This window comes from Tauraco erythrolophus, chromosome 2, assembly GCF_009769465.1.
Source record: "Tauraco erythrolophus isolate bTauEry1 chromosome 2, bTauEry1.pri, whole genome shotgun sequence".
Lineage (NCBI taxonomy): Eukaryota > Metazoa > Chordata > Aves > Musophagiformes > Musophagidae > Tauraco > Tauraco erythrolophus.
In genome coordinates, this window is record NC_141466.1 from 105,163,981 (window position 1) to 105,190,167 (window position 26,187).

Sequence of the window (26,187 nt, forward strand, 5' to 3'; positions counted from 1 at the left end):
AACTCTGCTTTAGTCGGAAATAAGCTGGGACCACAAATGTCTGAAAAATAGCTTGATTTAGAGATACATTTCTTCCAGAAGACTATGTTGATAATCTAGTTAGGTGAAGTAGAATAAAAGAACCAAGTTGTTAACTGTTTCACTGCATCATAAAGTACATACACAGAAGCGGAATGTACCAAAAACTTATCATGTAATGAATTACAGAGCAAATCCGCAGACAAAAAGAAAATGAAAAAAAAAAAAAACTAATCAGGTCCATGGCTCTCAGCATCTGTCTAGAGTGGAGTCCACAGCTCCTACCACATTTGAGTCTGGTCGGGATAATTTTCGACTCCTTGACAAATTAAAAAAAAAGACAGTACTCTTATGTTATACACACAATAGGAAAGTTTCTATTTCCTAAGATTCTGCAACTTGGACAGGAGCTAGAAAGAGAATATGAGATCTCACAAGGAAACAAAGTATTCCTTGTGTATTAGGAAAGACAGACACTGATGACTAAAGAAAACAAGGTGTTTCTATATCAGTGGTTTAGTTCAAATTAGGAATGGAGTTGCAAAGCGACTTGATCTACTGCACTTTAACCACCATCAAAAGGTGTCTTATAACAAACCAACTGGATTTCTGTTACATTCCGCATACTCACAGATATTTAGTCCACAGGATCATATTAGAGTAAGCCTAAAATTAAAACTGTCCAAAATATACATAGTGTGGATGCTAGGTCCTCAGCACTAAACATTTCAATTCTACAAATCCACTTCTACTGTATTATTTGTCAGTGCGGACAGATCTAAACTGCTGATGCATCTTCTCAGAGTCCTGTTCCTAGAAGTTAGTAGACGCAGAAGAACTGTTGCCAATATAGATGACAAACAAAACTTGGCTGATGAAGCTATATCTTATTTGAATTGAGTAGAAAACAGTGTCGAATTCTCATTGCCAGAGTATAAATGACAGTGCGTTATACAAAAAAAAAAATCAACTCAAAACCAGAATACATTAGTTTGATGCCTCAAGCTTCTCCTAACAGATGATTTTGCTAGTTCAAGCAAGAGCCCTTGCCCAAATTATGCTTCGGGTGTTTTCAAGATTTGTAAATCCACAGAGTCAATCAAGACTACTTAGGGAGCTCAGCATTACAGAAATTTCCACTCAAGTACTTCTATGTTTTTTTCAAAATCTCCATAGATTTTTCTGGCACTGCTACCTCCCGTTTCTGGACAGGATATGCATATTCTCCTACCTTTATATCCAGCAAATTATTGCATACTAGCGCTTAGTGAGAGGCCCAGACTGACCAAGCATATAAACCTAGAAAAAAGGTCTCTTGCTCCTGACAAAGTAAACAAGCCTTGTAAGACTGGGAAAACTACATGCCCAAAGCCAAATACAAATGTTCTTGCAAATGGGTAATACAAATAGAAAAACAGAATATTTAAACACCTTCTAAACAGCCAACAAAGTGTGCTTGTGTGACTGAAAAAGCTAAAGTCTATAAGGACTAAAGCAACTCTTCCTTCAACCAGAGAAGACTGAAAAAAACTGAGAAGAAATACTTGATGCCTTTAATGAAGCATGTAAACTGCTATTAAAATTTCAAATACAGATAGCATACACATACTTAACCAGAATGACATATAGAAGAGCATTTAGGAAAAAGTTCTTATTGTCAGAATGTCAAATTTGTAAAACTAAACATAACTTCCAGGAACCAGGGAAATACCATCCTCACTGGAAACCCAGCAGGCAGCACCAATGCCCCAGTGAACTGCAGTTAGGCCACAGCAAAGCCATCTTCTCAGTCTGTAAGCACAGTTTACCAGATCATAATACCAACTCCACTGTAACTCAGGCAGCTTTTAATGGTCCAGTATAATGAAAGCTTTTACCTGCAAGCACAAAAAATACTGAATTTAAAGCTGCCACAATCATGGGAGAGCTATCTCCAGAAATTGGTGAAAATCTGTCTCAGAAGCACTTAATGCAACAGAAATGTGATCTTACAGCCTGTGAATACAAGGATACAAGAGCTTGGTCATAGTTTGCCAGTTCAAAAGCAGCTTAGGAAGATTAATGGAGTTTTGTGGAAGAACATCAGTAAAGCGGTACCTGAGTAACATCTGATTACAGATGGTCATTGGTGATTGCCTACCACAAGATCTTGGATAGCTACAATCGGACAGCTATGACCAAGGCCCATTCTCACCATAACAGAAACTTCCGTTACAGAAATTTATCAACTTCTAAACAAATGCAGTCTTGGTCAGGGCACAGCATTGCACAGGATGTCTTAAATCAGAGGAAGAAGAGAGAGAAATATTTTTCTCTAAAAATTTCATTTATTCTCTGTCACTTCTCAGCAGACAGCTTACAGGTACGCTCCCCTGGGAATATTTTCAGTTTCACAGTGTACTACTTCAGCTCCCAGAGAGACTGCAAAACAGGAAGTGGAGGGATGTGAAGGCAATAAATGAACTCTTCAGAAATGCATGTCGTCATGCGGATGGTACTTTTAGGGTACCCCATAAGAGTCTGCCCATACATATACAGGTATTACATTGCTGGTGATAGAAGCAGCTCTGTTTTCTGGGTTCTGTTCTATGGCCCATCTACCAGGCATCGTGATCTTCTGAACAGATGCATGCTCACACCTATACCCCTCTGGCTTGCTTGGAAATTCAACAGGGACAGGCAATTTTTACTACTATAAAGAAAGGACACAGCGCTGCAAAGTGGAGGAGAAAGAAGAAACCCAGGTGGATCAGCATCTGAACTGTAAAACAAAAAATCAGCAACTCATTTCATCATACACATAAGCTGGACAATATAAAGCAAGTTCTCTCTATTTCCTTCCTGAAATGCTTTGTTCAAAAGGGAGAAAGAATAAAGAACAGAAACTGGAAACAATGTAAAAGGATTATTTGCCTAAAAAGGTCTAAGACTACACTCTGCAACCAGGTTACAGAAAACACAGGAGATGGAGTGATTCAGGATAAAATTCCTATATTAGCTGCGATTAACAGTTCTCTGCCATCATTAGAACAGTACTATTGTGCTATATTTGTAAGTATGAGTTACAGGACATTATATTATGAGTGTAAAGTTGCCCTTCAGTAAGAAGTCTACAGAGTTTTGAAAGTGGTTTCTTTTTTTAAAGTAGAGAAATTAATTTGAAAGGTATTTATGAATTCCAAGGGCTTTGAAGTTCCTCTCACAAATCTGCATAATAACATGTTAATTTATAAAATTGAACTGACCAGATTTTTTTCGCTAATGAAATGCATCACTTCAAAACTTTTACTTCAACGTTCATCCAAAATAATTGCACTGCATATTCTTCAGCTTACATGCAAACTTGGCAAGTTCTGCATCCATTTCATTTGTTAACATTTTCTTTATTTCTACTCTTAACTTTTATCGTACACTGCAAAATGCAAAGTACTATAATACAAGACTGAAATATTAGCACTGAAATCTTGTTTCATTTACTCTGAGGGGAAAACAGACTGATGTCTACATTTAAAGTATCAAATTCTACTATAACCTGAAATACAGGGAGCGTAGCATTATTCCAAAACTCACTCTCTTTTTCTCTTCTGTATTTGTAGCTTCAATAAATACGCAGAAGGTTATGGTCTGATTTTCATTTAGCTAACTGTGGGAAAGAGAAGGGCTCACAAAATGGCAAACAAGTTGAATAACATGATATAGGGGAATAAATAGTCAGTAGGAAAAGTAAAAGGAATTTTTTTTATTAGAGGATTTTAATCTTACCGTGCTACAACTAAAAACTGGTCAATCTGACGGTCAGTAAGGGGGCTATCTGGATCCCATACTTTTACTTCCAGCTTTGCCTGTTCTCTGTCATCTAATTCTCCTGTCAAAAGGTAGATGGGACAAAACACTTATTACTCACAATGTTTTTCTCTATGTATATCTTGTACTATGTTTAAAAGAGACATCGTACATTTTTAAACACACACACAGTACTTAACAATCAGCAGTTATCCGTTTAAATTCCATAATGAAGGATCAGTAAAATAAATATCTTCCCTTAACAGCAGCATTTCAATTTAAGGAGGCCTTCTCAGGAGGCACAGTATCAAAGAACTTTAATAAAATGCGATTATAAACTTGAAACCATAACATAAGTAACCAGTGGTTTCTTTAAATTGCTTCTCAACTATATTACTGTTTCACTTAAGCCAGATTAAAATTAATTTTACACTTAACCAGCTTTAGCAATTAAATTCTATCCAATTTGTATTCTATGCCCCCAAACCAAAAATCATTAGGAAAAAATGCCGTCTGCTACATTTAATTATTTTTTTCACCTCTCATTCTCAGCCACTACACTATCTGTATTGTTAACACAAATCATACTAATAAAATTGCTACGTATGTTGACTAGTTATACTCTCTTATAAAATAACACATAAGGCTACAGCACAGGAAAGTCACTATATACTACATAATCATTTCCCAGCTCCATTTGTCTGAACAGAGCAATTTGTGCGCACGCACGTGGATGAAACAATGGCGGTGGTTTCCAAAATTTAATTTGCCCTGTGTTCATTATTAAAAGAGTATGGCATTTGTACTGCTCGGAAAAACAGTGAAGCGTGAGGACGCTGCAACAATTCATGTTCACGTGGAAGCCTAAATCTTGGCTTGACTATACACCAATAACTTGTACTGCAAAACAAGAAACATTACAGAAACTGATGAAGTAGGCACCACATATTCTGCTAGTAGGAGAAGATTTACCTGTGGCCAACACATTTGTGGCCTCAACAGATGACAAAAGCAAAGTTAAAATTATTGTCTTTCCTCGGTATTCTAGAATACAAGCTTGTTCTTCCTTCAGTGAATATGTGAAAAATTCCAATGGTTTAGTTGGCTGCCAGTACTTGTCTCTGACTTTTATGAGCTACTACAAGAAAAAAAACCCTCAAATACAGCCATTCCATTTCCTTTGAAAATCTAGGCTGTGTAGGTATCTCTCTGAACACACAGAAGATCACTTTAGTCTGTGCTATTTCTTGTAACTTAATGAAAACAGCCAGTCTAAACACGCACAGTATCATCAAGACATGAAATAACCTGTACGCTTTAGAGTTTGGAAGCGGACTGCAAACCAAGCACTGGCTCTTCTGAAATCTGACCATCTACGGTGAGTTTCTCTAGCACATTCATTCTGGACGGCAATGAAAATGTGGTATATATTTATCCCTACCAAACACACAAGTTAGAACTGCACCATGCTGGCTGGTTAATGTTTCAGGAACAAATTTCATAGTCATATTCTCAGAAAAACAAAGTAAATTACTGTCTTCTGGTAAGCAGGCAATAAAGAATTGCCTGCCTAATGGGACTTCTGTTCCTGTTTAAGCTATTTCACATCCACTACTGGAGACGAACTGTTAAATTCTGGCAATCTTGGGTAGGATTTTAGGTCTACAAACTTATTCAACAGACTACACACTTGTCAATACGTTCATTTTTTCCATCTGTGACAGACAGATTGCGGGTGGTGCTCTACATCTCATAAATAATCTCTGAGAACTTCATTTCAATCTGTTAATATATAATTTTTAAATAATGTTGGTTAACTGTTCTAGGACATCATATTCTGGAGATCATAACAATACTCAGGCAGGGCATACTTCTCACAAAGAGAAAACATCACACAAGCACAGCATGAGTATTCAACTAAAACATGTCACTCTCCTGAATTAAGTTTGCAAAAGGATGGGAAAAAATTGCAACACCACATGTCTTACTTCAATTAGAGGTAATTAAACAATTGCTACTACAAAATGTTATTGCAACTTTGATAAACGTAAATTGGAAACATCGCCAAACAATATTTTGTAACTGTAGTAGACATAAATAGGATATGAACAATGGAACATCTATACCAAAAGAATCTAAACATGTATAATGTAATATTTGCAATATTCAATATTATTGCAACAATGGTAGACAGAGAGGTTTCCAGAAGATATGCAGCCTCTGTCAAACTGCACTTACAAAAAATGCTTCATTCTCGATTTTCCACTTAAACAGCAGACAGGAAGAAAAGTAACCTAAACAGATTAAATTGTGGAGGCAGTCAAGCGATGCTGTAGAAGTCTTTGAAAAGTTGATTTCAGGAATAAAAAATTTGTTTACTTCCTTTGAATATGCTGAAAGAATCAGTATAGGAGGATCACATAAAATAAACAGGTCTTCTTTCCAGAAATGTTCTTTCAAAATACTAATTCTTAAAAAATCCAATTTTCCTTGAGCTGTCTGTCCTTAAGTTAATCATGCCTGTACCTTATTCTATAGGACTTTCAACATGGCTGATCTCTTTAAAACTACAACGCAATTTCTGTTAACACCTCTACGTTTATGTTTTATGTTGCTGAATTTGACACAGAGCTATAAGACATTCAAACTGAACAAGTATCAAAGCCGCCATAGTATTCATCCTTATACTGCAGACTCCAGGACACCAATAGAACGAGGGAGTTTTAACATTTTTCAGTGTTGCATCGGAGAAGGTTGTCAGATTCTGTTTTTCCACTGTTATCTTCCCTCACCACCATAAGCATACCAATATCTGCATTTCAGATAGTAATTTTAAGCAAAGAAAAGCATGATTTGCCCCTCAAATCTATTGTAAGAAAAATTTTAAAAAACAAAAGCAATTTTTAACAGAATGCAATTAAGACGAACTGCAAGAAATTAAAGATCTACTTAGTCTCTTAGACTTCACTTCCTGCAGATAAATACCCTCAAGGTAAGTAGTACATCAGATTCAGCATGATTCTATGTCTTTCTTATATCCAACTAAAAGAAAATAACTTGCAATATGAACTATAAACATTTTCCTAGAGCGCAATTCTCTTTATTTTACGGATATACACATAACAATGCTGAAATATTGTATCCTTTTAAGAAACTGAAGTGTGACATCTATAAAAGCTAGATTTTTTAAAAATGGTTTTCAAGGAAACAATGCCAATTCCAATTTTAATGACAAACAGTTTATGAGGTATCTGATTGCAAAACAGTCAGGAGGACAGTTTTTTAGTGACTCCACTTGTCAGGTACAATTTCTTAGTTTTGTATATTGCATAATTTTCACTATTTTACAAAATAATCTTTTTATTCTCTTTTTCAAAAAGTAATTTAGCAGTCACTTCAGTCCAAACATATCAACTAAACACCTGCAGCACTCAGCTTTCTCATCTTTCATGATACAGAGAACAGAGATACCAGCTGCTGGATCCTTAAACCACATGGGAGAGAAAATCTGCAGTTGCAATTTTTTGGTCATAGTAAGAAGGCAGATAAATCCATGGACAGCAGTTGGACACCAGACCAATTAGTCTGCGCCGCAGAGTTCCTCCTACTATGGGAATTCATTCAGGGCTTGACACAATCTCTTGAAATCAGCCAGGAGTTTTGATTCACGCATTAATTACCCAGATTCACTAGATACCTAAGCACATAAACATGAAGGTCTTTGTAGATGCTTATATTCTTAATGCTCAGCACATATCTAAGAAGTAGATTCAGTGTCTTCATCTTTGTGTTTCACTTTTATACCTGTGAAACAGGAACATCTCTTAGCTACATTGCAAGGATGCAGAAGAGAGATACTTGTCAGTTCTTATCCTGTTAGTCCAGTTCAGCATGCAACAATCTCTGTTAGTGAAATACAGGATCAAGTTTAGTAGATATAGAACTTAGACTTTTGCCAGAATTCTTCAGCAGTGTACTAACTGTAAGTAACCTGAAATGTCTTTTTGAACATAGTTTCTCATGCATTATACAACATTGTAAAAACAGGCAACTGATCACTGAAAATGAGGTTTCAATTCATGAATCACCTTTCATGCTGCTATTTACACTGCTTGTCTGCAAACTTTTTATCTAACTTACCGATAAGAAAAATAGCATCAAATTGGATTTTCTCATACTGTCTAGGTATGAACAAAGTTCCAGATATAAAGCCTGTTTGTTTAAAGCAAAATCTGAGCTTTCTCCTTCAATGAAAAGTTCATTAGTTCTCCTTTAAAACAGTCAGCATAATCATTCTGTATAAAATGAATTGTAAAGTCACACACAGGAATTAATTATCACAAAACATCATGGACCTTTTGGCAAACAAGTGATGGGAGGAGGCACGCCCAGCTTAACTAAGAAAGCAGGTTACAAAATGTCAAAGCAGTTGCCACTGGGAAAAGGAGTTTTACATGAAGTACAGGAGAAAGACATCTTTCAGATGGATGTACAAATTTCACCTACTGAAACTTAGTGAGTTCAACTCTGCATAAACTGAATTCGTCATAAACAGCTAGCTGACTATTGGTCTTAACTAACAGAAATTAAAATCCTCCTCACTATAAAAGCTCTGCAGACATAGAATACTTATTACTCATTTTTTATTTTTTTTTATGACTTGTGATTCTCACCAGTACTGATAATCAAAAATCATCCAGAAAATAAGTTCAAAAGTTTACATTTAACTCTCCAAAAAAATATAACTGAATTATGTGCAAATAACTTCTCTGATTAAAGTAACATGAGAACGTTTTGATTATTTTAGAAGCGTAGGCAAAAGGAAAATTATCTGTTTACTCTTTAGAACCATTCCCTCCCCTCAGCTTGCTTGACAGATGTATAATCAAGATTTCAATCAGTCATTCAGATAATGAGTTGTATACTTACACAAATCTTATAGTAAAACTCAATTTATGAACATAATGCCTGTATGAAGAGTGGAAATTAAAAGCAGACTATATAGAGACTACAAATGAAAGATCAGGTGATACAAGCCCATTATTTGTCTACAGCAATTGAAACTGCTACTGAGCATTTTCTAAACCAATAAAACATGCATAGTCCAATCGCCTCCTATCTTCTAGAGCTCTAGTCTATAAAAAAAATTCAGTCATCCTTCACTTGAAAAGTCCCTTTCAAATTAAAACTGCCTCCAACAACCTTAGAGCTCTCTCAGCGCTTGGCCTTGCAGTGCTTATAAGTCACTGACTATCAAAAGACAACACGTCACAAAGCACTCAAAAGAGCTTTAATTCATCATGTTCTAAACTCCTAGAAATAAACAGAATTACATTTGGGATCAGAATAAACTAAACTGTAACCACACAGTAATGACCAACTTCTCCATAATGCCACATCACGAATGGCGAGGTTATGGGGACGTCCAGTGCTGGAAGAAAAGAACAAACTAGGGTGCCTCTTTCTCAAACCCCTGCAGAACAGTATGCAGAAAGGAAGTTCCACAGATTGGAGAACACGAAGGCTTAATGTCCTAGAAACAGACCATTCCTGACTTAATAGTTCTTACATTAAATCACATTTAGCTAAAATCCCCACTGTTACAGAAACGAAATAATAAAAAGTCAGCCCTTTCATTCTGGCTTTTTATGGCAATTCTAAAGGCAGTGACCTAAATTAATATATTGCATAAAACTACAAGGTCACCTTCAGCTCAAAGGCAAGGGTAAGTATTCAACTAATGAAGAGATACATGAAATCCACCTATTATTTTGGAATTAGCTTCTTGTACTCCTTTGATATCAGTGAATAAACTTGTACAATATGACTTGCACCAAGATTCCTCATCCCTCATGCCCATTTTGTATTATTTTTCTAGTCTAACATCTATTCCAGCCTGAATTCAGAAATATTGTAACAGTTTTTCTGAACTCCTGAAATAAAAACACATGAGCTAATATAGTTTTCGGGAAAGCATAGTGAAATTGATTATGTATATAAATAATAGCTATCATACAACATATAAATATTAATAAATATAAAATTTTAAAGACTTGTTTTGGAAAAAGAGATACCACCATGCACAAACATTGGGGGTCTTAGAAAACCCCACAACATTAAAGTAAAATGAAATCTCTAGTCCTGCAATTTACTTTTTTTACATAAACTTAATGTTAAGAATACACAAATTACCTTTGACTATACCATTCCGAATATAAATAGGGTTATTCATCTGCATAAATTTGAACAAAACATGTAATTTAGAGGAGAACTTCTTCTTTAGGATGAAATGTATTTTGAGTTATTCAAGTGTAAAAAACACATTCGGTCTGCATCTGATATTTGTTTTTCATCTTCTACAGAATAAACTTAAAAGAAAAATCAGACTTACAGTAAAACAGCAACGGAAACAAAAATGTGAACTTACAATAAGTCCATTCAGGCAAAGTTACTGAGGTAGAAAAAAACAGCAAAGTCAATTAAACCCTAAGATGTTGCCGCCTGAAAGGTGATTTGAGTGCTCACTGTGATACATTACTTGGGATAATAAGCACATACACAGTATACAATAAATAACTGTAATCCTTTTTAAGACTGACTACCAGACAGAATTTTAGTATTTGAACAATCTCATCAAGGCTCTACAGCTACTAATAAAGAAATCTTTCTGACAGCAATCATGCACAACCCACACCAACAACGCAGCACCAGCACAGACCACTTGTGTTGCGCTGCGACCAGAAGGCAAAAGAGAAGACAGCTACTTTAATTGTTCTCTTCAAGTTGTTGAAAAATAGGAGGTTCAAAATAAACATCAGAAATGAATGAGAACAGATGTATAGGTCTCCTCAGGAAGCCAAAGATCACAGGAAACCTTGGCTCTCTTGTTATGAGGACTAAAACTCCAGCTGATTTCTTCTCAAGTATAAAGCAAACCTGAGAAAGGCAGACCTGCTTTTACAATTCAGGGCAGGGATAGTGGAAAAAAAAGACCGCTGCAACAGTCCCCAAGCAGGACAACCCAAATAGTTCACCTCAACTGTTGAACAGTTTTCATAAGATGCAATTGCTAAACAGCACAATTTCCAACTCTTCTTATTTATCGTTTGGCTGTTAATGTGGAAGTTGCAAACGATCTCAGAATTGAAGCTCAGAAATTTCCATCACCACATTATGTAAGAATACTGCAAGTATAAGTATATAATGTAAGGAAGAAAAGAACCAACTTATTGTTAGATCAAAATTATACATGTATTTGATACCTCAATGAATTGTACAGAAAGACAACAAATATTTTTAAATAACATTACTGAAAAGACTTCATAAAACACTGATTTATAATGCAAAGGTTCCAAACACCTAATTGAGCTTCTGTAGTATATGCGGCTGGCATCCTAAATTACAGATTTCCCTTGCATCTTCAAGGTCAGGCAGAAGTAAATGAAGCATTTACTGAAAACAGGCACAAAGAGGCCATTTACATGTGTTTTCTTTGTTTAATTTACAGTAAAACTGATGAAAGTCTATAAACATGTTTTTAATTGTCAGCACATAAATCACTAACTCAGCTCCCAGATGAGATATTGGCAAGACTGATGTAAAAGATGTTATAATCCTATTAAAATTTGACATGAACAACATGGTAAAGAGTATTTTACTGTTTCTGATGATCATGCATTTGATAGTTAATTACGAAGAAATTTACTCCACTGAGCTTAATAACAAGAAAAAAAAAATCTGCAAATCAGACAAGTGATTACCATATTTAAATTTTCTAACCCTCAAGAAACAGCTCCTTCTTTTAGAAGGTATTATAGAAAAACTTCTCATGTTAACTTCAAGTCAAAACCGCAACCAACAGAAACTCCATTTGAGGACAAAATAAATCTGAGTACACATAAACAGGAGTTTTATTCTGGTGTGTTACCTTTGTTGAGTTTCACCTCATCTAACATTAAACATCCTCTGATCTATTTTAGATATCCATCTTCAGCTGAGATCAATCAAGTCTAGGCAACAGTCTTCTACTCTGACCACAAGGTTAAGTCTTACTGGGTTAGCACAATTGCACCTTTTCTGTCTCATATTCTACTCTGATTTCCTCAAATAGGAACTCCTGAATCTGCTTGTTTTATCTTTTGCTTGAAGCATTCCTTCTGAAAACTTCATTAAAATAGTTGAACCAATCACCCTCAAAGATCTCTCTGCTTCCAGCATATTCTGACTGACATTTCAAAATCATTGTTTATTTTGCTGCTAACTTACAACATTTTCCAACAACTTTGAAGCTTCAATGCATTTCACACTGAACTTAGTGGAATTTATTTCTACAAGGTTCCTGGGCATCTTGTTGAAGCAAATGCAAGTTAAGCATAAATGTCTCCTTTTATACTTGCTCTTGAAGGTAGATTAAGTACCAGAATTAGAGCTTTGCTTTCTGCTGTCGAGATCCCATTATGGTCTTCTTGAATTGACAAGAAATCTGGTTTTAGACAGACTATGGACTCCCAAAGTGCTCTATGTAGAACACAAGAGGTGCACAAGCTACTACACTAACTAGTTCCTCCACCCCATCCAAAAGAATACTTTACAGTTTACAGTTTTTCCCCAAGAAAAACTTTTCCTCCCATGCCAACATAGTGCTCATCAAAGAGCCTAAAGCTGCTGCTGTTGTCACCTTCTGTGTGCGCACAGCAAAAGGAATTCTTTCCTTGATGATTGTACCTAAGCAACTGGGTTTAAACAATCCACTGATTTATCCTTGTAATTGCCATTTGGTTCACTCACAAAGGAAACATTAACTACTTCAGGACCACATACTCTCAAAATACTTCCCTGGAAGTATTTAAAAGATGTGTAGACGTGGTGCTTAGGGACACGGTTTAGTGGTGGACTTGGCTGTGTTAAGTTAATGGCTGGACTTGATCTTAAGGGTCTTTTCCAACCTAAATGATTCTATGATTCTAAAATTATCAACTCTTGTGATTTCTTAAAGCCAGTTAAAGATAAAAGGCTAGACTGAACCCAGGAAAAAAGAGGCGATATTTTCTGAATTTTATTTTCTAAGAAGTTCCTATTGTATTAATGCATCCAGTTCTCGTATCCAGCAATTGTCATAAAACTGACCACTTAGCACAAATTATGGACCATTTTTTCTGAAAATTGATAGGTCACTAAAACACCGTATTTGTTTATCCTGTGAGACATTTCTCACAGCCACACACTATCTGTCTTCAGAGCCTAACAACTGCATGGGTCTCCAATTTTTAATACTTAAATATCTGAATACTGAATTTTCTAAAAAATATTTCATAAACTAATTTTAAAAGGCCTGACTTTTATCTTCACACAACAGAATGAAATCATCGCAACTACGTCAACACTATCAGAGATAAGCACACAGACTTTTGACATGAGAATCAGTTGCTCCACTCAAACAACTCCTGTAGGTCTCCGGCTAGTATGGGTGATTTTCAAATTCAGCAGTGTGTCTTCCAAAAAATGGGAATATTACGTACCACGAAATAACAGAACAGATCCCTCCTCATGAGATTACAGCCAGGTTCCAATATTCTAAAACCTATTTTTCATTTATTAAATGAAAACAAAATTTTAGTGTAGAGGAAGCATTTAAAGAACCAGAAAATACAACACACTGAGTCTAAGCATCCAGTACCATCCTAACATTAAAAATCCAAACAGTATGTAGATGAGTTTTTTATGTGGCTCTTTAGTTGTAGCAATTTTTAAGCTTAAAATCCTGGAATTCTAATATTCCCAAACACTAACAGGCTTGAACTCTGAGTTTAATAGTTTCTGATATGTCTGGTCTAATAAAAAACAACATGCTCTTACAACTGAGTCGCAGTAAGAAGCAAAAAAAGAGAGGACATTCAGAAATATCTCTAAAGAAATTATTTTGTTCTTTTTCAAAACAGAGAAGTTTTAGAAGTCTTGGATATAAGTTCTCTGAACATCACCTAAAATTTACAGCTTAAATTTTCCAAACTGCTCCCCTTCTTCCTATTAAGCACTCAGCTACTTGAACTCCATTAATTCTAAAGCATCTTGCCTTCAAGAAAAGGAAGCAACTGCACAGCAAGTGCTACTTCTAAATGCTCTCTGGATACTTCCAGACGTGCAAGAGGGACTCTGAGTTTTTATACAGATACTTTGAATATAGTTTATAATTTTATTTACAAAAAAAAGCTTTGAACAGAAAGTCTTTCCTACAGGCTACTTCTTCCTCCATTTCAGAGGCTCTAATTCCTCCTCCTCTCTATGTCTTAGTCAGAGGGCAGTCCTCGTCCCTGCCAATTCCAAACTCTTTGTACTGCTTTAAATGGCCAGAAAGTACCTGTAAGACTCCCACTCCATAAAGAAATGCCCAGAACACAGTGTTCTTCATTTAAACCTAGATACAAGAGATAGGCAGCACCAGGCTAGGAACAGGACTACACCTGAGAGGGGACCACGAGCACGAGAAAAATTCCATGCAGCAGTACACAGGCATCCCCTTAAGGGTGACTCTAATTAAAGACCAGCCCTCCAGGCTAATTAAAACAGGGATTTGCCAAGTTTGCCATTGCTGGTGGCAGTACTCAATTAAGACTAGCAGTACTTAGTACTAGCAGCCAGTTGTCTACATAAACCTCTAAACTTAATCATTCCTCACACCTGTCAACCTCTCAAAGCTTGTCTGTTACCATATACCTCTGCATGGAAACTAAAAACTCATTTCCCACCAACTGCCAATCAACGCTAACCTTTCATGCATCAATCATCACATTTCCCACCCTGACATGTCTCTGTTTTGCCCAGTGATCTCTAGCTCCTCATGACTTGCTCAGCCCTCAGCCTCCTTACAGCAGGCACGACGAGCAGAGCTGGATGAGCTGACAGAAGCTGCTGCTATAGGCAGGCAATTAATTAGCAGTAAAACATTCTTACCAGGCACCTTCCACTGTTCATACAAGTGTGTGCACACTGATAGCTGTGAACAGCTGCCACTGTGATGCTGCCCAGGGTAATATAGGTCGGGAGTCTGTGTGTGCCCAAAGACACCCTTCAACCACCTTAACAACCAAAGACAGGCAGAGAAATTTCAGAGGTTAACTCCCTCTACAATCTACCTTCTAGCTAGTGGTTTTGTGCTAAATCTCAGAAATTACCACATGTTTTTACAAGAGAGAAACAAAATTCTTAAAGGTTAGTAGTTGCTGTGTTAACTGAATCATGCAATGCATATGTTATACTTTTTCTTACAATCTAATTCTACTGAACTTTTTGGTAGGTATTAATGCCGCTAGTGTTAATTAGGAAGTGCAAACACTAGTGTTTGCACTTCCTAATCTTTGAGCATTCCTTTTTTTTTTTCAGACTGAGGTTTGCTAAAAGCTCAACATACTGTCCCAAGCCTTTATGGGAAAGCCAGCTGAAACTGAGCATGCTAATGGCAATGACCGAACACATACAAAGAAGTTATCTACAACCCAGCCTCATCACTGGAGGGAAGGTGACTAAGTAGCACTTTGAGGTTCCTCTTGCAGCTTCTCTTAATGAAAAAATGATTGCAAGTAAGCACAGGAAAAGACGTGGCCTAAACTCATCTTTGAAGCATGGGAGTTTTGATAAAATGACTATCCATTCATGTACTTATTAAATAAGAGGTAAACTTCCAGTCCCAACCATTTCTCTAAAAATAAAGAAGCACTTCTCTAGGATAAAAGGCAGAAGACTGTGGGCTGAATCTCATCAGTAGGTTGTTAAGCTGGAGCACCATAGGAAGAGTGGTTCAAGTTGGAAAGGATCTCAAGAGGTGTCTAGCCCAACCTCCTTCTCAAAGCAGACTCAGCTGCGAGGTCAGACCACAGCTTTATCCGCTTGGGTCTTGTCTGTCCTTAGAGATGTTCATGACGCAACCTCTCTGGGTACTTGCTCCACCACCTGACCATCCTCAAGGGAAAAAAATTTCTGCTTATGGCCATTCTGAACATCTCATTTCATGTTATGTCTCTTATCTCATCCTCCCACTATGCACTACTGTAAAGAACATGTCTGTCTTCTCAACAATCTCCTCTCAGTCACTGTGGAGCTACTGTTGGTCCCCTCTTTGAAGCCACCTCTTCTCCAGGTTGAGGCTCAATTCCCTCAGCCTGTCCTTGCAGGGCAAGTGCTCTAGCCCCAACAAGGGTGATAGCCTCCACTGATCTTACTTCAGTTTATTAGTTACATTCTCATACTGGAGGGGTCCAAATCTGGATGCAGTATCTATATGTGATCTAATGAGTGCACAGCAGAGAGAGATAATTACCTTCCTTGATCTACTGGTTATGTGCCAGATGACACGGTCCAGAACGCTGTTGGCCTCCTTTGTGGCCAGGGCACACTGCTAGCTTACATCCCCTTGGTGTCTGCCAGCACCCCAGAGCTGCTCCCCTCAGTCCCTTCATCCCTCAGTAAGTTACATATATTCGTGAAAAACACAAATAAATTTTTATATGCTATAATTCCCCCTTCAGCTAGAACAAAATTAAAGACAAATCTCAAGGCACAGAAGAAAACTGTCGTGGTGATTGAGACACATTCTAGGTGGTGGTTTTTTGTTTTTTTTTCAGTCTTGTCACTCTTCTTTCATCCTTGTATTTGCTACAACATTGTCCAAATTTCAGTAGGCATTCAAACGACCAAAGTCTTCTCAGATAATCAAGAGTTCAAAAGGTCTATATACTACCTAAGAGTCTAAGACTTTGGCAATGTGATCTGTTTAAAAGGGAGCAAATAAGAGAAATTCAAATTCACTATTAGCAGAGAAATCAAATTATTCTCTGCATTTGTGATGACTGGACAAAACTGGAGGGGTTCACATGCTTCATGAGACTTAAAAGAAGACCTATCTCACAATGAAGCATCTGTAGGATACGCTACAAAACAATTATACAGAATGAATGTTAGCAAGTTATTTGAGTTTGGACAAGAATCCTCTCAAGATTTCTACAGGAACTCAAAGATACAATAGCTACTAATACCAACATGTGAACTCAAATCCATTTGTGTTTGTTACCTAGGGTGTGAAGGAGGGGATATGGGCTAAAGATATACTGGACATAGGTCAGAACACCTTTCATAAAGAAAGAGGGAGGGGGGAAAAAAAAATCATCACACCTCACACACTGAAGTTCTGCAAAGAGATCACAGAGATACATAAGGAAGCTGGATCTCTAACAGACTTTAAATAAGTTTTAAGAAAACTAAGAAGTTACAAGAGATCTTTTGGATCGATAAACAGTTGACAATGTGATTGAGCATGGTTGTTCTTACGCTGTTGGGCTAAGTTTTCTTGAAAATGCCAATTTCAACATTTAAACATTTTACATTGCCTAACAAAGCACTGTTCTATCAAATCCTGGTACACAAATGTTCATTCATTATTGCTTGACAAAGCAAATATAACATCAGAAAATTTATTTCAACAAATTACACCTATTTTGTAATTTTCTTTAAAATGATAGGATATAGCTATTCTAAATTTTATTAGTATTATTGAAAATACAATTTAGAATTTTGTGTTTTGTTGGGGTTTTTTTTAGTCAGAGAATTACTCCAAATAATTTCACTAGACTTACGTATCATGACTAGAACATGATAGTTGTGATAAACACAACTAGTTGTGATAAAGTTCTTTGTTAGATATTTAGAAAATATCGTTTGCTTCAGAAGTTTTAATCCAGCTTTGGCAAACAGAGGAACAATTATTGACCTTTGATGGCTTTGTCCCAGTCTTTCTACCTGATTCACAAACTTACGAATGAATGAAAGTAAGAAATTATGTAAGAAATTACTGATTTGGCCAATGAGGTTATTTTAAACACTTAGCTTCCCTACCCATAACACCACTTTGACTATATTTGTTTAGCTAAGCTGTCATGCATTTTACTTTGTGACAACTACAGTTAGACATATGATAGTATAAATGAGGCAGAAAGACTAGTGCAGGCCTATGAGAGAAATAATTTTTTCTAATGCATTAAAAGAAATCCTGTAGAGCAGAAAAAAAAAAATTCTCAATTACTCCCATTCTTAAGCATTATCCTATTTCACTAACTATATCCCTAACACCATACTGGTATTTTTCTCTCTCTCTCTCATTCTCTCCTTTCCAGCCAATCATGTAACACAACTTGTCACTGCATCACTTGGTCCAGTGCTGAGAAATGCTGGTTGAAATTCCAGACCTTAAGAACATTTGGTTTTAAATACATCAAGTTATGAGATTGGGAAGGATCAATGTTCCATAAGAGTCTACCAAGTATCTAAACTGATTTGCCTTGAAGTAATTTCGCTGAACTTCCTCATAGTTATATTCCCCTGTGCACAAAACAGGACTAAATAAAATCTGTTAGTTAAAGGTGATAACAATTTGATCATATTCAGAACCATTTATAAAAGTATGCCTTTTAACCAAATAACGATGATGACAATAATGACTTGCCCAAAGCAAAATCGTATACGGCTTTTCCGTTGTTTGTTTGGGGTTTTTTGTTTTGGTTTTTGAACTTGCTAGTCACATATTTTGTAAGCTGCTGATCAGATAAAGTAAGTGGATGCACCAGACAGCAGATTCTCGCCATCACATGCAGAGAATCAGATACCTTGCTCCTGGACTGTAGAATAGGGATGCTTGAAACAAGATACCCTTTGTCCAAAGATATGCTTTGGTTTTCCAAGATAAATCTTTTATCCTTGCTTTGTACACAGGAATGTTACCCCACACTGGAAACAGATCTGAAAATAAACAACTGCTATATTCCCAGAATAAACCACTGGAGAATCTGTTATTAAAAGTAGAGAAAGGACCTTCTTTAGTATCATACTAGCCAGAAGTTAAGTCAATGCTGTAGAATATAGTCTCCTGTTCTCCAGTGTAAGAGCAACTAAAGAGACTCAAAATCTTTGAACTAGTCTAGAAAGACTGGAGCACTTGGCAGTGGGGAAAGAAAGAAGAGTTTCACACAATGCGCTATCATTCAAATCTGACAACTTTGATCATAGTTTTACTCACAAAGATGCTCATAACAAAAGTCGTAAGAGAGTGGTGAAAGAAATCTAGTCTACTCTCTCTCCAAAGTTACACTCTTCGCTAAACATGTCATCTAATCAAACCGATTTAGCTAAATAGCTACAAACAAAAGCTGCATAGATGAATAAGGCTTAGGCATTTTCAATCAGATTTAAACTGTGGTTTTATTTGTTTACTGTAACTGTGTAAAGGATTTATGATTTACTGAATGTAAAAGTGGAAAACCAGTTGGATCTGTAACACTTTATTATGTATCTTGATTTTAGTAAACCTTTTAGTCTTTTAAAAATAAAACATTCCTTCTGTTTCAAAAATTAAAGAAAAACAAAGTTATCCAATTTACCCATGGGGCAGGGAGGGCAGAGAAGGTATGCTGCGTTATCCAAAGCTTGATCTAAGCACCGGGTTTTGGAGTATGTTTTATTCAAGGATGAAAAAATGGTAACATCAATGCAAAGGAAAAAAATAAAAACAATAAAAAACATTCTCACAAAAAACCACACATAGATCTCCACTGACAGGGACAGGGAGGAGTGAGCAAGTGGCTGCGTGGTGTTTAGTTGCTGGCTAGGGTTAAACTACAACAAAACACTAACAAAAAAGAAAGAAACCAACAAAAAAAAACAGAACACTCCCCCCCCTCCCAAAAAAAAAGACAATAATCCGTTCAGACAGAACATAAATTAGCACAGTATAAAGAAAATGCAAGCAAATTGAATTTTTAATCTACTGGAATACATTAATGTATTTATATCAAAATAACGTTTACAGATGTGGAAGGGCTTTCACAGTTCAAAGAACATTTTCATTTTTCAGCCAATTTGTGACTGGTCTTCTGAAGTTTAACTGGCATGTTTTCAGTCATTTGAATTGGATTTATATGCCACTAACTTTCAAAATAAAATAACTGATGGTGTGTGAATCTTCTGTTTTTCTAAATCTTGTTTTTTTTTAAATGGCTTTGAGGATTTTCTGTAAACATAAAATACGCCTACCAACAAACTTCAAAAAGGTATACTTCCTCTATATTTAAATTGGTGTGACAAAATTTCACGTGGATAAAGTTAGCAATGCTTTTTATTTAGTATATAATAGTATTATTAGACGACATAAAACATGACTTTTCTCAAGTGATCCCTAAGTGACTAAAAGGTGCCCAAATTCTCTCTTTTCATTTAAGGTGATTGCTGTAGGCTTTTAGAGAGATGTACATTATGGCAAAACAGTTTGGACATACAGATCATTAGCCACTTTTAAAAATATAGTCTGAAAAATGTATTTCAAGGTTCAGAAATCTTCACAGAATCCCTTATTTTCCAAACATATCTATTTTATTCTATTAATTTAAAACACTGTTTAGATTTGTTTTCATGAATGAAAAGGCTTGACAGTAAATGGATTAACTTTCAGGCTGTCAGCTTACATAAAAGACACAGAAACAGCTGAATCATCTCTTCCTTTTCCTTGGAGGTCAGAAGGCTACAGAAACATTTAGATAACAATCAGTCAAAACTACAATTATTAAGGTATCTTTATCCTCCTAAAGCCAAACTCTCTTTTCCACCAGCCACTGGAAATAAAAGCAGATTTATCCAACAGCCAAAGTTTTCTGTATATCACCAGATCTTTGGTTTGTGGGCTCCTTGGCGTTTCTGAATCTTAATAACGGATAGACTGTTATTGCCTACTAAAGACAGCAAGAAGACTGCATCACCTATCGCACTTTGGAGATTAATGGGGAGTGAGAAAAACAAGACAGTAACACAGTGAAATCCTGTCATTGTGACGTAAGAGAAAGATCTACTCATTTAACTGAATCAAAGATTGAACTCAAAATTAAGCTCCAGAAGAACTCAGTAACTTAACTTTTAATAAACATAGAATTCCGTTTCAGAAAAAAAATAAATAAGTAAAACATCCATGGGAAAAACATGTACTTTACATGAGGTACTCACTATTCCATAATTAGGCTCTGTCTTTAGGCATTTAAGTAGCAGAATTCAGTCGGAAAAGACTTCCTGCCTGGCAGACAATCCCAGCTCATGCTGAAAACCCAACAATTCAACCAGCTACATCGGAAGCACATCAATACTTCCTGGCTACTTGACATACACATTGAGAAAGTCATTTTCTCTTATTCCTCTGGGAAGCTTTCCTCTTGAGCATATGAAAGCCTACATAATTATTGGTTTCCCCATGACAGGCATATTTTACAGCAAGAATAGCAGTGTATCATATTCTAGCCAAAAGCTTTCTCTGAAACAAGTCTGTGCGCCTTATAAACAAATCTGGATAAGACTTCCTACAGTTTATTTCTAGTTATTAAAAGAAAAGTCACAAGAGTAATGCAGGTGAGCTACTAGATGATATCCATTGTGAAATAATCTGCCACTTGCCAGAAATCAAATCATTCTTGTTTTATATAGTTTATTAAATAAGCTTTGTAGAAAAAAATACTTTTTTGTATGAAAGAAAAAGTACAGTAGAAAAAAAAAGGCCATGATGAACAGAAAACACACCACTTGAAGTTACAAATATACATATTTGGAGGATTCAGAACTCCTTTGACTTAGTGCAAGCAATATTCCTGTCACATAATCTTTTCTTATTAAGGAATAAATACCAAGATTCTTGAAAATAGTATCTGTGTCTAGATACTTCTCAGGAAACTTTTTCTTTTGTTAGTGTTGAAGGTAGAGTGCACATTTCACTGACAAAAAGAGCTCATTTTAAAATTTACTAAGTAAATATAATTGCAAACATAACAAGACACAGCTGCTCACGCCTCTTAAATAATACTAAATAAATATTGTACTTGAAATTTTCTTTAAAAGAATAAAGCTCTTATGCAGCAAAAGAGCAGAAGTAGTTGTGTTAGATATAAATAAATAAAATAAAATTTAAAAAATACCAGTGATTTTAAAGATATGCCAAGGCTTGAAGAATTTGTTTCAGTCCTGTTACAGAACAGACAAGATGCTTTAACAGAAGCCAATATTTTAAAATAAGAAGACACAAAGACACGCATTCTCTAGCAGAGCCTGTTTTAAAAGGGAGAGAAAGAATACATTTTTCACTTATTTTGTTACCATGTTACTACTCTACAAAACCATGTTACTACTCTACAAGACGCGTTGGTCCTCAACATCTTTTCATGACACCTACATTAAAGAACTAACTGGAACATGCAATTAAATAAACAAACACTGGATACCTAAATTGTGGTATGCTCAAACTTGAAACGGACAATGTCTTTTCAACAGCTATTCAAATATCCTTTCTTTTTTTCTTCATAATATCTACTGGTATTTGTCAATTTTCTAAGACGTCAATTTTCTATTTTACATTCTCGGCCTCTATGCTGATTAGTTTAGTTCAGAAAGTCAGCATAAGTAATAAAGCAAGATGAGGATTTTATTTTTTTTCTGACTAATCAAAGATCATATATTTACCTTCTGCGAGCATGTCTGGCACATCTGCTTGATATCTAGGCCCCACTCTGATTTCTCCCTTGTCGGCTAAAAGCGTTTTCAGTGATGGATCATACACCAATGAATAAAAAAAAGTATCCTGAAAAAGAACACACATTTGCAACAGCATTATGATTTTTAAAATCAGATTTGTAAATCTGAATCACCTTCCATTTGGAAATTATTAAAGTAACCCCCCTCGCACACTTTCACAGAGCACAGGTTTGGTACTTGAATTCTTACTTTAAATAATGCAGATGTTTCATGAGTACTTTTAAATGGCTAATTGAAGCTTCTCTCATTGCTAGGAGTTATTTCAGAGCAGAGCAATAATGAAAAAACTCATACACAAAAATATACCAATGGATTTGAAAAGAATTAATGTTAACTGCTTTCTGCATTTAACATGTTTCCTTTCCTAAATATCTCTCATGTACTGACTTTGCACAACAAATTAGTCTCAAAAAGTGTAAAACTGTCAGTGACTGAAAAGAGCTTACACAAAAATAGTATTGGCATATCTGGTACAGTCACCTGAAGTATTGGGCAAGTCCTGTTTTCAGAAACATTTTTATTGATTAGTAGCGGTTTTAGTGTAGAAATTTAAAAGTAAAGACACAGGGATTTCAGCTAAAAAACATTGTCTCTGCCACATTATATTAAGACATTCCAAAGAAAAATATGTTTATTTTGAAAGGTATTTTGCAATACAAATATCTTCCAAATTCTTGGGGAATTTTCTTCCCCTCTGGTAAGGCAGAGTGCCCTAAGTTCCTTCCACAGGAAACGAAAGGTGAGGAGACTCTTCATACAGCATTTCAGAGCCTTTAAAACTAAACTCCTATGCTAAGTTGCCCTCTATAGGAGCCTCTCTTGCTCTCTCTGTCCACTGACTATGGAAGATTTTTCTTTCTAGAATATCTCTAGGAAAAAAAAAAGGGGGAAAAAAAAGAGCGCCATGTGAATCCCTCCTTAAGTATCTGCTACAGAGAAAGTCTGTATATTTTTCTTTTGTAAGATACCATATGAATTACTTCAAATTAATTATTTTCTAAATACAACCATATTCATAATAAAACCAGTACTTAAGAGAGTCAATTAAGTTTTTATCCAATAACACTTGAAAACACTGATTTTTAAAACGACTTTTTTTAACTTAGAATTCAAGAAAAGATTTTCAAAGTATTGTTTGCCCATTTATTAAAAATACAGCTGTAAAGAACCATAAATCCGTCCCAATATTTACCCAAATAGAAGTCACATATTACCTCTTTCTCCAGATATGACAGCACAGATTCTGTCTCATTCAGAAGTGCAACACTGCATTTTCCCCTATGCAAACACAAAGGAGAACTGTTACTTTGTAAAAAGTTCAAATTTCTATTAAATCAAAAAGTTATTTGCAAGAAAACAAGCCAGACATATTTAAAACTTTTACATTAAAAATACAGTAAAATGCACTTTGCCATACTTTTAAGATACCAAATTTAACATCAAAGCAACAAAATGTATGGCTGTAGTAACCCAAGCACTCAAATACAAAAGAATTCTACAGAACTGGCAAACAGATTCAGATATAGAGAGGCAATGAAGGAACAAGAGGTAAACAATAAATCCACATTCAATTAATAAAAAGGCCTGGATGAATGAAACCTCACCTCTGAGTGACTCACCTCCAGTAAATTCAGTGCCTAATTTGAAAACAAATAACCCAAACTAGAAACAATATAACGTTTTATCAACTGTCTGTAAAAGTAAAGTACTTTTCTTTTTTGAATGGGATTATTTCTAGTAATTATTCATGGAATTTTCTATTCATTTCTTCCATGGCCACATTAAAACACTAACTACCATGTTTTTGTGCAAGCTGCCAGTAGAAAGCTTTCTGTTACTCGGTAGTAGTACAGACCTGCCCATGTATAACACATGTAGATAACATAATGGGAGTTTGACCCCCCTACATCCATCCCTTTCTCTCCCCTCTCTCATCCCCTTTCCCCCCAGCATTCCTTTGGCCTCAAATTCCTCTCCCTCCAACTTCTCTGCAAATAATCTGCAGAATTATTTTTAACAAATGGCATTTTTAAGAAACACATATAGATGTGGATGAAAAATGTTAAGTGTGCTGAATCATCTTACTAGCAACTGGTGTTTTTATACTATCATTTTCAACTGAACTACCATTTTATAATAACATACATTTATTACTCCTTAAATACATTTTCTTGTATTTCATGGACCTAAGTTTTATTTAATTTCTGTTGATTTAGTCAGTATTTACCAGGAGGTTCCAGTGGCTTTATACATATGTCTATAAGATCCCTCCCCAAAGCATCCTTCTCCCACGGACTAGACCAGCACATAAACACAGAAAAGAAAGTACCTGCAGAGACCTCCTTGAATTTACGATAACACCAAAAAAGTTATGGTAAAAAGCATCATTCATTTCAGTGAACACTGACTGTTAAGCTCAACCATAAGCATTAGATGTCAATTACTAACAACTGATGCTTAAGCGAACATACCCAGCTCATGTCTTACTAATTACCACTGCACATCACAGGAAATGGCATTAAATAACTCATTAAGTCTGCAGTGTATAACCTCCTGAATTTCTTTTCATCTCCATATTTGTCAAGAGAACCACACTGCCAAAGAGAAACAGTGGGAAGATGAGCAAGAAAAATCTGAATACAATGCACAACAGCAGGGAAGTCTCCAGCAGTAGATAACTATGAAACCTTCTCCATACCCAACAGTATCTTTGAATGTTTTTTGAAGCTTTTGGCCTTGATAATTCCAGAACATTCACTTCTAAAAACTAATTATACCATTAAGTCAGTTTGTAAGCTTTAACCAATTTTTTTTTTTTTTTAAATGTTGAAGTCTGAACAGGAGTTTACCTTTCCAGCTTGCTCCTGATCCAGATACCTCTAGTACCCTCTCTCCACTACAGCTTACCCTGGTTTAACTCCAATTATTGCAGAGTGATTCCTTCACTGCCACTGCAACTGCAAGAGTATTTTATTGACTGACCTTATACCTCATTGCTGGTAATTCAAAAAATTTCATTTTATTTCATTAGGAGATAAGATTAGTCCCCCCAGCATGTCTTCTAAGTGAGTGAATTTCTACTTGATGGTACATTTCTTTGTACAGCAGTTTAACCATTTAATGGTTGGAGTTACACACACAGAAGTAATGTTTTATATGCAGATATGATCTCTCACATGCATGTACTAGAATCTCAAAAAAAACACAATACCAGACATACAGTAGTAGATATCACACTAAAATGAAAACAAAAAGTATTTGAAAATAGGTAAAGTTCATTGAGACAAAATTAGAAAAAATTATCAGTATTACAGTTACCAGTTTCTATATTCTAGAAACCTGAAATACTTATTAGAAATTATTTAGAATCTTTACCAAATGCACAAAAGCCTACTATTTATGTATCTCCTCTTTCTCTTTTTTCCATCAGAGGAAAATCCTCTCAGCCTTTTGTAAATGGTGTACTGGGTTGAACCAAGCATCCAGCTCATTATACTGTCTCTGGTATCTCTCAGTCATGGACGCCTAGGAAATAAGTGAATACAGGTTTGTAGTGGTATGTCCCTAAATATTCTTCAACCACCACTGCACTCTTCACCCTTTCTTCCAATACTAACAATCACAATGCCCTGAAGAGAACGTTAATGCATTTTAAACCTCATTACAACAAGACCTGGAGTTCGTTCTCTAAGACGTGTATCTAAAAATCCAGAGCTTCTCTGGATTTAAATATAATGTTCTCCTCCTCTCAGTTTTCTGGAATTTCATTCATTAATGTTTTTA

General features: G+C 35.7%; 1 protein-coding gene across 1 annotated transcript in view; it reads right to left on the minus strand.

Annotated features, from left to right (window-relative positions):
- MTA3 (metastasis associated 1 family member 3) overlaps positions 1-26,187 on the minus strand; it is a 143,031-nt gene that overhangs the window by 80,352 nt on the left and 36,492 nt on the right. The window contains exons 5-7 of the mRNA XM_086628920.1: positions 23,619-23,682; positions 22,333-22,450; positions 3,781-3,883 (exon numbers count right to left, since the gene is read on the minus strand). Of these exons, the coding sequence (XP_086485046.1) occupies positions 3,781-3,883; positions 22,333-22,450; positions 23,619-23,682 (285 nt within the window). The remainder of the gene's footprint in view (positions 1-3,780; positions 3,884-22,332; positions 22,451-23,618; positions 23,683-26,187) is intronic.